The following is an 11,874-nucleotide window of genomic DNA, read 5'->3' as shown; positions in this document are numbered from 1 at the left end:
TAAGATGAAGGAGGAGGCATTGAAGATGAATCCAAAAATCTTGAAGAACTCTGGGAGTCCTGCAAGAACACTCAGATTATTTGTTGACAGTTGTGTGGTGTTGTCCTGCCCCTCCTCCACTGTGATTGGATGGCTAGCTCAAAAGTGACGATGGGAGCTGCGTTTTTCAATTAGCAATGACTAAAAAAAGCATTGAGTGTTCAGCACTGATTGAAAAACACTTGCTCAGCACCTTGCTATGCTGCAGGCACTCATAAAAACATGGTGCAGTGACCATTGACAACAACAGAAAACAAATGCTCTGCTCCACAAAAAGGCTTTGGTGGACAGCCACCCTTAGTTTGTGTTCGACAGAAAAAAGAAACACCCGGTGCAAAGCGCAATCAGGGTGAGTGTTTTCACGCCAGTTGCAGCCTGGCGCAGGTGTCATTTTCACATTCCAATGTGCCATGTTGTTTAAATCAAAAGCATTCACGCCCATTTGTGGGCCCATGGGCACCCTAAAACTGGTCTAAAGTCAAAAGCGTCGTTTTTTTTTTTTTTTTTAAGTGTGTGTTAATGATAGGAAGGTCCAAAATGCCCATACATTCTGCTTATTACACACAGGGATGCGCAGCAGCACACAAACACCATTAAATATGAAAAAATAAAGGATTAAAATGTAAAAGAGATATTAATCTACATAAATGTAAAAACTGTTGACTCCTCCACCTCATGGGACTTTGGTGAGTCTGGCTTGTTCTGTAGATGCTTTGATTGGTCAAACATCAAATAAAAAAAAATAGCATTTACTTTTCGGGACCTTTAACATTTCAAAGAAAGTCTAATTATTCAACATTATCTTCAACCGTATATATACATATATACACTCACACACTATATATATATATATATATATATATATATATATATATATATATATATGGGTGCAGGAGCTCCTGGGTTTAAATCCCAGATGAGCCCCCACGTGTAACACACCAGTCCTAGTGCACCCAACCCGGTCTGTGCTGGGATCAAACAGCTGATTCCTTGCATAGGAGTCAGTTGCTCTAACAAGGAGGCTATAGACCATGGCCTCTAGCGTCTGTTGCTAGAGCACCTTTAGAGGTCAGAGACGTAAGGTTTACTTGCATAGCACTTCGCTAGCTGCCTAAAACTCACTCCAATCCCGGACGGTCTGAGCTTGAATCGAACCGGCGATTCTTTGTATGGAAGTCGGTTGCTCTAACAAGGAGGCTACAGACTATGGCCTCTAGTGTGTTGCCAGATTACACATATAAAACTTTAAACTGAAAATAAGAAACAAAAACTGTGTGTTATTTATTACTGGCTTAATTACAATGACATATAACACAATAAATACTGTACATCACTCACTTTAAGTCATTTTAATTATTCTGTGCTTCTTATTTTAGAACAAGGGCTCATAAATGGACAAAACTCAAAATCCATTAAAATCAATTATTGAACATTTAAAATATGTATCTTATACATTATTTGAAATAGGAAAAAGTGAACAAGAGAGAAACGCAGAACATTCTGAACGCTGAATTTATCAAATAAAATTTGAAAGAAAATATTTATTATATTTACATGCCATTTGAACAAAAGCGAGTTGACAACTTCAACGACTCCTGATTTTCTATTGAGGATCAATGGTGGTCTATGGAGAATATCAGCATGAATGTATATTTACAGACTCTGATCTCTGATAATGGCAAAGCATCTGATCAACATTTCTTTTTTTCTAAGCAGTCAAATATTCAACACATTATCCACTAACAACCAGCGTAAAGCAGGACACTTTGTTCTCATTATAATCTAGAAAACAGGAAACATTTGTTGCTTATAATGAAAACAGTTGCAGTTGTGCTGGTGTAGACTCAATGACTCACACAGAATCTGCTGGGCTGTTTTGTTGTACATCACCATGGTAACGGCGTCTCAGAAAGGAGCTCTGAGGTTCTGATTGGACAGCATCTTGAGTCTCCGCCTCTCCATTGCCTGCTGCTTCTTCCTCTCGATCTCTGCGTCGCTGCACTTCACGACTGCAGGGTTACACACATCTGCAGAAAATACAGCAGAGGATGAGTAAAAAAAAAATCACATTTCATGAGAGTTTGACATCATAAAAGAAAAAATTGATTTTGGAACTATTAATAAAAGATAGATTTGAAAAAATCTGATTCATTTACAACATTTAATTGAATCATTTCATTTCAGTTTGTTTTTTTGTAGCTCAGCAATAAAACAAACAACAAAAGATTACGTCATATTAGAAAATGATGATCTCGGTGTTCGTTTACCCCAATCCTTTTCATCATACTCATGTCTCTTAGATGGGATGGCTGGCCAAATCAAAGGTTACAATGGGCAAACATTGGCTTGCGGGCCCTATTTTAGGCATCTCTGATCGATACTTTTTAGAATGCCGTTAGCACACCGTGAGTCATGTGTAGGCCCACACGGAATCTGGGTGCGCAGAATTCTGCTGATTTTCCTCAGATTTCTGCAGATTTTTAGCCCATCATTAATTCTGTTTATTTACTTGAGTAAATGTGTAAATCTGAATGTATTCAGTTTTTATTTAGTTATTTATTACTTTTTATTTCATATATTAAGGTTTTAGTTATAATACACCGCTGGATACTACCAAAATATTTCGGCAGAAATCCGCAGATTTTTACAAAAATTCTCCACAGAAATAGCAAAAAACGTCTGCAGATTCCGTCTGGCCCTGGTCATGTGGCAAGAAACTGACCGGTCAGCTTCATACTATGTATGGAATATACACATTTCTACTCTGGTCCAAAAGAAAAAAAAAATATTAAATGAAAAATACCAAACAACTTTGCAATGTAGTTGATCAAGACTGCTCTTCAGACAGAGATTTAGCAGCCTTTGACTACATTTGTTCTCTTTAAAAGAAAAATATGTAGCTAATAAAAAGCTTAGATTTACATTAGACAGAAACAATTTTGTATTTATTTTTCCATTGTTTTCATTTATTTTCAGTGTAAAATTCTTACTTATGTTTAAACGTCCAAAAAAAAAAAAAAAGTAACCTATTTTTAAGTCCAAAGAGAAATGCATTATTGTTTTTTCTATTATTATTTTGTGCTGTTATTTTGATACTGAGCAGCAAAAAAACACTTTAAAATAACAGGAGTTTCCATGTGATTTTGAAACTAGTAGTGTTTTGAAATTAATGAATGCATAATAATCTTTATAACCGTGAAACCATGATTACTCCCCAGACTATAATCATACAACCAAAATGTATAATCGTTGCATCCCTATGCAAGTCGTGATTAATTGTTAAACAGCACAACTGATTTCTGAAGGATCATGAGACAACTGAAGTAATGCTTTTCATAATGAATACATACATTTTTAAATATTTAACATCATAATATTACTATTTTAGTGCACTTCTGTTGATTTATTTTGTCTTATTGCTACATGAAATATAAATTAAATATGATTGTTTTTTTATTCACCCATTTTTTAATTCATTAAAACAGTTTAAACTTTACAATTTTACTTCATATCCATTAATAATAAAAAGGGGGATAAAATGAATCTGGTAACTTCCACACGAACTGACAAAAAAACAGAAACAAAGGGAGCATCCTCCAACAACATACCTTTAGCAAGAACCGGCGCAGACCTGACCAATTCACCGTGAGGCTTTTTGAACCGATGATTGTCAGTATCTCTCGCCTCTGATTGGATGACAGCCAGAACGCCCCTCTCCTGACCCCCCCGCTGTGTGAGGGCAGCACAGGTCCCGTGTCCCACCACAGAGGAGCTTCTCACCTGTTTAAATTTATACGCTCCATTACTCGAGGAGCCAGATGGTCTCGCTGCATCACAGGACACATTACAGCCCGGTCCTGCAGCTTTCTGAGACACCCATGTGTTTGCACTAGACGTGAAAACATTAGCGGCGGGCCTTTTGGGTGGATAAGGATGTGCAAACACTGCATTTTCCGAGGTGGCGAATGACTTGTTTTGTGGTGCTTTAGTCACAGACGTTTCCTCAAGGTTATCACACACCTCAAAAAACAGATCGTCATCCTCCACTCCGTCATCCCAGATGTCATCGGATGCAAAGAAGGAGTCTAGATCTTCATCGATAAAGCCATCCAGCCCTGTATTAGTGTCCTCTCTTTGCTTAGAGATTAGATTTTGATGCATGCTGGATGGTTTCGATTGAGAAGGTTTAATAGCGTTGCGTTCGTTTTTCTGGAAATGGCAAGCATTATTGAGTTCAGATAACTTCTGAACAACGTGTTGTGCTTTGTGCTCAAACCGCTGCTTCTGATTGGTACTAATGCAACTCTGAGGAACGATTTTGATCTTATTTTGATCTCCGATTTTAGGATTTGTGCAACTATTTTCCACCTGATTTCCAATTCTATGCAACCCTCCATTAATCTGTATCTGAGAGTTGTTCTGTGAGACTTTTGTTTTATGCAGTCCCACATTTTTGGCTTCACATGGTTTGTTTGTCATCACACTGACAGTATTTTTAACCTCGTGAGCTTGTTTTTGTGTTGAGCTGTATTGCGGCGCAGCAAACAAATCCGGATTTTGCGTCATTTCCAAAAGCAGCGAGTCCTCAAATAAACCATCGCTACTCCAATCGTCATCAAAATCATCTTGATTTGTTTCGGTTGCGAATGAAGGATGTCTTTGTGAAGCATCTGATTTTGCATTGTCTCTCTCAGGAACGTTCTGGGTTCTATTAATTAATGTCTGACTGAGGCGTCCACTGAGCTGCTGAGTCGGTCCGTCAAAAAGAAGATCAAGATCGTCGTCCATCTCTTGATTGAGTTTACTTTGGGTAACAGGCTTGTGGTCATTGGGTCGTTCAGAAGCTCTGCTAGTGGCTGAAGTGTAGTGAGCCGTTGAAAATGGGTCAGCGTGTGCTGGGGGTTCTGGAGGAGAGTTGTGCTCCTGAGCTTCGTCTTGCCTCATGTTGAAGTCAAACTGCTTGGCCAAGCGCATGAGATCGTCTACGGTGCTCTGTCTACAATGCATAAAAATGGTTCAGAATCAATATTCAGTGTGTACAGCTGTGGGAAACAAAATGAAAGGGATAGCACATTCACAAATCAAAATGCTGCCATCATTTACTCGTGCTCCACTTGATTTAGGGCTACACAAAAAAAATCTGACATTGCGATCTACTGTTTTTTTTCTAGGATATGAATACAATTTCACCAGGTGGCTTAAATAGCTCTATTTGGTAAGAATTCAGGTACAGAAATTGTAAATTCACATGTAAAATAACATAGTCATAGCCAAAAATATGCAGAGTCTTCATTTTATAAATAATTCAATAAGGTTGCAAATGGTACAACTTCTTGTGCCTGAATGATTTTAGCTCTTGTGTTGTCTTAAGAGTTTTTTTTTACAGTTTTGTTCTTCGGGTCAAAAATGAGCCGCCTTCATGAAACCTCTAAAACAGTGTTTCTCAACCATGTTCCTGGAGGACCACCAGCACTGCATGTTTTGGATGCCTCCTTGGTCTGCTGCACCCATTACAGGACTTTCAGTCTCTGCTAAGGAGCAAATGATCTAAATCAGATGTGTTTGGTTAAGGGGACATGGAATATGTGCAGTGCTGGTGGTCCTCCAGAAACATGGTTGAGAAGCACTGCTCTAAAATAAAGCATATCACCTTAATTTCAATCCTCAAAACGAATTTGCATGAAGAAACAACCTCACCTTGATAATTGAAATCAATGTTTTTTCTAATGTTGGGGTCATTTAAAAAAAAAAGTCACCAAACTTCTGCTTTTTTTTTTTTTTTGACCTGCAAGTGAACAGGAGGGTTCAACTTTATAGACTTGCTCACAAAGTCACAGGCCTTAAAACACACACAAATTATACACTTTTTTTGCATTATAATAGAAAATCTACCCAAATCTCATGTTCTGAGCTGTAGCTACTGGTCAACTATAATCTCAATTCAACATTGCAGATCCTGCGATGTGTCTATTGCGTAGGCACACATTGCGATATCAGTGCTAAAGTGATATATTGAGCTACTCTAATTTAATCCTGTTTGAGTTTCGTTCCTCTGTTGAGCACACATGAAGATAAACCCAAGAATGCTGGAAAAAAAATCTGCCATTGACTTTCATAGTATTTGTTTGTATTATGGATGTCAATGGCTGCTGTTTTTCAGAATATCTTGTTTTGTGTTCAACAGAAGAAATAGATTGAGTGCAAGTAGATGATGAGGCTGTTTTATTCATTTTTGGGTGAACTAACCCCTCTTTCTGTTCCTCTGTATTTAACTGACTAGAACTTTTTTGTTCTGTAACATACTGATGACGTTTCTTCTTAATTTAAAATAAAAATGTTGTCATTTAGAGTTTTATTGTTTGCCTGAAATATCAACAAAGTGCCATTTTCAGACGTTTATACAGCGTGATTTAAAAAGAATGCCAAAACTTTGAAAATCAAGAAATCTGCAAAGAAGAAAAGGAGAGATAGCTCTTTTGTCGTTGATTTAAGGAAGCTCTGGAGTTTTGTTTGGTTGCTGATTTGGTTATGACAAAGAAGGAATAACTGCAGCTATCCAAACTGCCTGAGATGAGTATTGAGTTAACGTCACTCGAGTGTCTAGGGATGTTATCAAACATCTTTGAACTTGTTTTCTACTAAAAAAAAATTTGTTAAGTTCTCTTCACATTGATTAATTACCCACGGTTCCATCACGTTTCTTTGATTAAATACAGGTTTTCAAACCTGTGGTATTATTTTTGAATAACCCATATACATTCTTAGACAACACAATACCAATGTTTTGACCTCTGAAGATTCAAATCAACAATTGGTGGGAAAATCCTGAAGTTCAATCACAAATGAAAAAATTTGTTACAACAAATTCATTCAACACATTTCTAAACATAATAGTTTTAATAACTCATCTCTAATAACTGATTTATTTTATCTTTGCCATGATGACAGTAAATATTATTTGACTAGATATTTTTCAAGACACTTCTATACAGCTTAAAGTGACATTAAAAGGCTTAACTAGGTTAATTAGGCAGGTTAGGATAACTAAGCAAGTCATTGAATAACAATGGTTTGTTCTGTAGACAATCAAAAAAAAAAAAAAAAAAGGGGCTAATAATTTTGTCCTTAAAATGTTTATTAAAAACTGCTTTTATTCTAGCTGAAATAAAACAAAAAAGACTTGCTCTAGAAGAAAAAATATCCGACATACTGTGAAAGTTTCCTTGCTCTGCTAAACAATTTGGGGAATATTTAAAAAATAAAAAATAAAAATCAAAGGGGGGCTAATAAATCTGACTAAAAAATATAATTGTTTATATATATATATAAAAATGTATTTAAACTTTTTTGTACAAATTTTTTGTAGTGAATGCTGTATAAACATGGTCTTCTTTGGTCCAACAGAATTGAATTACAAGTGTGAACGCACCCTTATATACTGCAACATAATTTGTTTATTGCATTTGATGTGTTTATGTCAATATTTTTTCATTACTTCATCCTGAAATACTCGCAAGTTTTTAGAAACCGAAAATTAATTATTAACATGAATTTGTTTTAGATTAGAAGTTGCATAAATTGCTTTATTTAAATGAAAAAAATGCATAAATCCAACATTTATCCATGATAAATACTGTAAGAGTGGCTTACTTTGTGGTCGTGTGCTTGACTTTGTTTTGTTGTACTTCTGGTGTGCAGGGAATGGCACTATCACCAATCCACTGCAGTAAAGAAGAGTCCGCTTCCTCTAATCTGCCACTCTATATAGCAAAATAACAAAATCAATAAATAAACAACAGTACAGCACTTGACCAATCACTAGAGACATTCTGATGGATTTAATTAATAATGTTCCTCAAGCAAACCTTAGGAGCGATCCGATTGGCAATGTCAGATATATCCACCGCTCGGACATTTGCAGCTCTCCTTTGTCCACGACCTGAAAATAATGAAACACACTGATGATACAGTGTTTAAAAGGGACCTATTATGCAAAAATCACTTTTATAAGGGGTTTGAACAAAGAAGTGTGGCAAGGGTGTGTGAATATAACCAGCTTCTGATGATAAGTATTTATTAATATTTGTTTATAATCATACTTAATTAAAACAGACTGCAGAAACACTTCTGATTGATATTCTCCCTTTGTACGTGTCATCAGTGGGAAAAAGCCCCGCCCGTTAGTGATGACCGCTTCCTCATTTGCATAGACAGGCCTGAATGAGAAGCAGCCGTCCGCCATTAGTTTTCACCTGCTGAAGATTATGTCAGGGACTAAGAAGCATTATAACTATGCCACTATGCTGCCACATAGGCTCCGCTCTCTTCTGAAAATAGCACAATACCATTTAAATTTAAAATGACAGTCACCAAATTGAAAGCCTAAAGAGTTATAAAACATCATTAGTGTGGTATTTTGAACTTCACATACACACCCCATGGCAGTGTTTCCCAAGTCTGTTCCAGGAGGCACACCAACAGGACTTATTTTGGGGGTCTCCGTTATCTGAGCCCTTAACTCAGATTTTGGAGTCTCTTCTTATGTTCTGATGAGTTGAGTTGATTCCGGTGTGTTAGATTAGGTTGAAAATGTGTACTGTTGGTGTGCCTTCAGGAACAGGTTTGGGAAACACTGCCCTATGGACATCAGAGACTCATTTTAAATGTTGTAAACTGTTACATAATAGGTCCCCTTTAAAGGATGCACAATTCTAGCAGACACACGTACCATGCCGAATGGGTGATGGAGATGTTGTGTCCCATACAATGTCCTGATGGCAGTCAGGGTCATTGCTGGGGGAGTCATCGGGGATCAGTCTTCTGAACTGACCTCTTGCTGGACGTGTTGGAGTTTTGAACTCAGCTATAAAAAAATAAGAGTTTTAATCCGTGTACATCTTTATGGAAATTTTTGTCTAATTCTTTTTCATTTGTGTGAACATGTTAGCTGTGACAAATGCAAACAAGTATACATTTTTAATTTCTTTTAATAAATCTATTTTATACTAACAAAAAATTGTTACACCTTTTTACACATGATTTGATTCCACTTTTTTGGCAAAATTTTACCTATTTTAAAAACATGAAAACGTGTCATATTTTAGCTAGTTTTTTTAAGTTCGGCCTGACAGTAATGACTTGTTTTCTGTTTTTTTTTTATTTTTATTTGTTTTACATTTTCAATGTATAAATTGCTAGCAGTTATCACAAATGGTGTTGGTATTGAAATCTATGCACATTAAAGAGTAAAAACATATTAAAACTATACTTTTAAGTGCATTTTAAGTATATATATATATATATATATATATATATATATATATATATATATATATATATATATATATATATATATATATATAGTGCAGGGGTTTTTAAATTATTAAGTTTTTTTTCTCACTGACCATTAACCAATTAAAAAGTTGTGCAGTATTTCACTTATAAAAGTACTAATTTTTTCATGCTCTAAGTGTGCTGTAATGTTTTAGAAAAAAAACACTTGAGGTAAAGTGTAAAGTGGGTTTTATATTTGCACATTTAGATTTTCTCCTTAATAATATCATTTCATAAATGTTTTATTTGCAAATTCTAAATAGGGAAATCATGTTGTTCACAGTCAAATAGTGCTAATGTTGTTCTGAAGCCATACTTGCTTGCTACTTCAGCTCGAATATTCAAAGTAGCGTGGTAAACAATATAGGCACCGTGTCACAAGTTGTCACTGTTCAAAAATGAACAAATGTGGGAATATAAAACCCACTTCACCTCAATAAAACAAAAGTCTTTCTTACCTGACAGTTGCTAAATTTAGAAGCTAACGTTACTAAGATCAACATGAATGCCTATATTACATCACTATATCACAATATTATATTCATTTTATCAATATAAATGGTCGTTAATGAGTTTGTATACAACATAAAGCCCAGAAATACATTATTGTGTGTGTTTTGGTTGTATAAAATGGAGTTTGTACCTGTGTTTTTGTTTAGTGGCGCTGCTGCTTTCGGGCTCCGCTTCAGTCTGTTTACTTTCGACTTCATCTGCGTCAGTTTGGCGATTTCATTTTGCTCCTGACTGCCTCTGGACTCCATGTTACAGTATTGCTCGATATGTCCACAGTGCGATCTGTCACCGAGTTGGTGTAACATTATTTGCGTTTTCCGCTGCCATCATGATCCTGGACTTGTATAAATCTTTCAAACATTCCGCCAAAGACGAAGTTCCTCCCAGGATTCATTGCGGATATGCGCTCGAGAACGTCAGATGTGCGCAGCTTCTACGCATGCTGTCGATTTTTTTTATGTTTACGTTGACTTGAAGAGTCAGCATACTGTTATCCTGTTAAACATATTACTATTAGTATTCCGTCTTCTTTGACCAAGTATCCCTGCTGAAAAATCCAGCTTAAACCAGCCTAGGCAGGTTGGCTGGTTTTAGAGGGGTTTTGGTCACTGTGACGGGTAGGGTTAGGTGAGCCTATTAAAAAGCAGTGGATGCAGCTCAGATTGCACTGCACCAGGTCTGCAGCCAGATCCCTCTCTAGCAACCACCAACCGCTGTGCTTCCTGCCAACTGCCATTCCCAGTCCTAGCGCAGTCACGTTGGCTTTCTCACGCGAACATTAAAGTTCGTCAACAACTTTAGGTTCTAGTTTTAGCCAAATGATAACAATTATCTACATGCTAATAACAATTAGCTACATGCTATTAATGATTATCTAAGTGTAATATGTTAGAAATGCTTACTAAGTATTAGGATTTGATCAAACATGTACATTTAGCGAGCCAGTTTATGTTAGCAACTGTCTAGCAACCACTGCCAACTGCCATTCAGTCCTAGCGCCATCACGTTGGCTTTCTCATGTGAACATCAAAGTTCGTCAACGAATTTTAGGTTCTAATTTTAGCCAAATGCTAATAACAATTAGCTACATGCTATTAATGATTATCTAAGTGCAAGAACATGCTAGAAATGCTTAGGATTTAATCAAGCATTTACATTTAGCAACTCAGTTGGTTAGCAAATGCTAAGCAACCACCTAGCAATGACATAAATATTTTAGCAATTGGCTAGCAACCACTGTGCTTCCTGCCAACTGCCATACCTGCTGAAAAATCCAGCTTAAACCAGCCTAGGCTGGTTGGCTGGTTTTAGCTGGTCAACCAGGCTGGTTTTAGAGGGGTTTTGGCCACTTCCAGGCTGGTTTCCAGCCATTTCCAGCCTGGTCTTAGCTGGTCAGGCTGGGAGATAACCAGCTAAAACCAGCTTGACCAGCCTAGCCAAGCTGGGAGTCCAGCCAAAACCAGCTATATCCAGCTTAAACCAGACTGGTCAAGCTGGTTTTAGCTGGATTTGGCTGGTCATTTTCCAGCCTGACCAACTAATAGGCTGGAAATGGCTGGAAACCAGCCTGGAAATGGCCAAAACCCCTCTAAAACCAGGCTGGTCAACCAGCTAAAACCAGCCAACCAGCCTAGGCTGGTTTAAGCTGGATTTTTCAGCAGGGATTCCCAGCCCTAGAACAGTCACGTTGGTTTTCTCACATAAACATCAAAGTTTGTCAATGAATTTTAGGTAATTGTTTTAGCCAAACAATAACAATAAACAATTAGCTACATGCTATTAATGATTATCTAAGTGCAATAATATGCTAGAAATGCTTACTTAGTATTAGGATTTGATCAAACATATACATGTAGCAACCCAGTTTACGTTAGCAAATGCTTGGAAACCACCTCGCAATGAACATAAACATTTTAGCAACTGCCTAGAAACCACTTAGCAACAGCTGTCCTGCCAACTGCCAATCCTTATCCAGCACATTCCTTATCC

The 11,874-nt window shown here is 36.9% G+C and overlaps 1 protein-coding gene across 1 annotated transcript; it reads right to left on the bottom strand.

Annotated features, from left to right (window-relative positions):
- Positions 1 to 1,296: 1,296 nt before the first annotated feature.
- Positions 1,297 to 10,494, bottom strand: etaa1a (ETAA1 activator of ATR kinase a). The gene is made up of 6 exons (NM_001111157.2): positions 10,016 to 10,494; positions 8,768 to 8,902; positions 7,905 to 7,978; positions 7,690 to 7,799; positions 3,648 to 5,035; positions 1,297 to 2,066 (listed from the first exon to the last, which is right to left on the bottom strand). The coding sequence occupies exons 1-6, from the start codon at positions 10,131 to 10,133 to the stop codon at positions 1,945 to 1,947; spliced, it is 1,947 nt and encodes a 648-aa protein (NP_001104627.2). The 5' UTR covers positions 10,134 to 10,494; the 3' UTR covers positions 1,297 to 1,944.
- Positions 10,495 to 11,874: the final 1,380 nt, after the last annotated feature.

Source organism: Danio rerio, chromosome 1, assembly GCF_052040795.2.
Source record: "Danio rerio strain M-AB ecotype USA chromosome 1, GRCz13ab, whole genome shotgun sequence".
Lineage (NCBI taxonomy): Eukaryota > Metazoa > Chordata > Actinopteri > Cypriniformes > Danionidae > Danio > Danio rerio.
The sequence above is the reverse complement of the archived record's forward strand: the minus strand, read 5'-3'. Positions and strand labels throughout refer to the sequence as shown.